Raw genomic sequence first — 1,028 nt, forward strand, 5'->3', positions numbered from 1 at the left:
GCCGTGCAGCGGCGGGGGCGGCGGCACCGAGTTGCGCTGCGGCGGCGGCGGCTGCAGCTCCAGCGCGAGCGCGGGCGGCGGGAAGTCCCGCACCTGGCGGCGGTACTCGAGGAAGGTGCAGGCCTTGGTGGCCAGCGCCACCACGTTCTTGCCCACGAAGATGGCCGAGACGCGACTGTCGCGGAAGAGCGCCATGTTGGCGGCACGCGCCAGCACGGCCACCACGTTGACGGTGGCGAGGCTGAGCACGGGGTAGAGCATCATCTTCTGCGGCGCGATGTGCTCGCCCTGCATGCTGACCTCGCTGAGCGCCACGCACGGCAGCACCAGCAGCAGCATGTAGCAGTAGAAGAAGGTGAGGCCCTCGGCCCACAGCGGCAGCCCGGTGCGCGGCGGCTCCCACAGATTGGCCTGCATGTCCAGCAGGTCCAGCAGGTCGAGCGCCACCCAGAAGAGGCGGCCGCGCAAGTCCTCGCGCTTGCGGAAGGTGCGCACGTACTCCATGCGGTCGAGCGCCACCAGCAGCAGGAACAGGCCGGGCACGCACACCGACAGCAGCAGCGTCAGTGCCTTGCGCGCCACCGGGTCGGCCGCGCCCCGCCGCGCCGCCTTGTAGTTCTGGAAGATGAAGTAGAGCTTGATCTCCAGCACGAAGATGTACAGGAACCAGAGGATCATGGCGTAGCCGCGCTTGGCCGTGCGCACCTCGGCGCCCACCCACACGGCCACGTAGCGCAGCACCAGCAGGAAGCACACGTCGCCCACCAGCACGATGATGCACACGCCGATCTTGCGCGGGCCCTGGTTCTGCTCCACCAGGTACGCGTCCATGACCGCCATGCTGCCCATGATCACCAGCGTGGTCAGGCACACGTGGCGCCGGTCCGGGGGCGGCAGCACCATGGTCGGCCGCCGGGGCCCCGGCCTGGGCGCGCGTGGCCCCCACGCGAGGCGGGACGAGGCCCTGCGGCGGCGGAGGCGGCGGCGGCGGCGCTCAGCCCGCGGGCATGGCGCGACGGGACCCGTCC

At 71.4% G+C, this 1,028-nt stretch overlaps 1 protein-coding gene across 1 annotated transcript; it reads right to left on the reverse strand.

Moving 5' to 3' along the window:
- Nucleotides 1-3: 3 nt before the first annotated feature.
- On the reverse strand, nucleotides 4-1,022 carry TMEM121 (transmembrane protein 121; the record flags this gene model as incomplete). The annotated part of the gene is made up of 1 exon (XM_040466432.1): nucleotides 4-1,022. A coding segment is annotated over exon 1 (900 nt), but the record flags the coding sequence as incomplete, so codon positions are not given.
- Nucleotides 1,023-1,028: the final 6 nt, after the last annotated feature.

Source organism: Herpailurus yagouaroundi, unplaced genomic scaffold (genome assembly GCF_014898765.1).
Source record: "Herpailurus yagouaroundi ecotype Mexico unplaced genomic scaffold, PumYag 57728, whole genome shotgun sequence".
Lineage (NCBI taxonomy): Eukaryota > Metazoa > Chordata > Mammalia > Carnivora > Felidae > Herpailurus > Herpailurus yagouaroundi.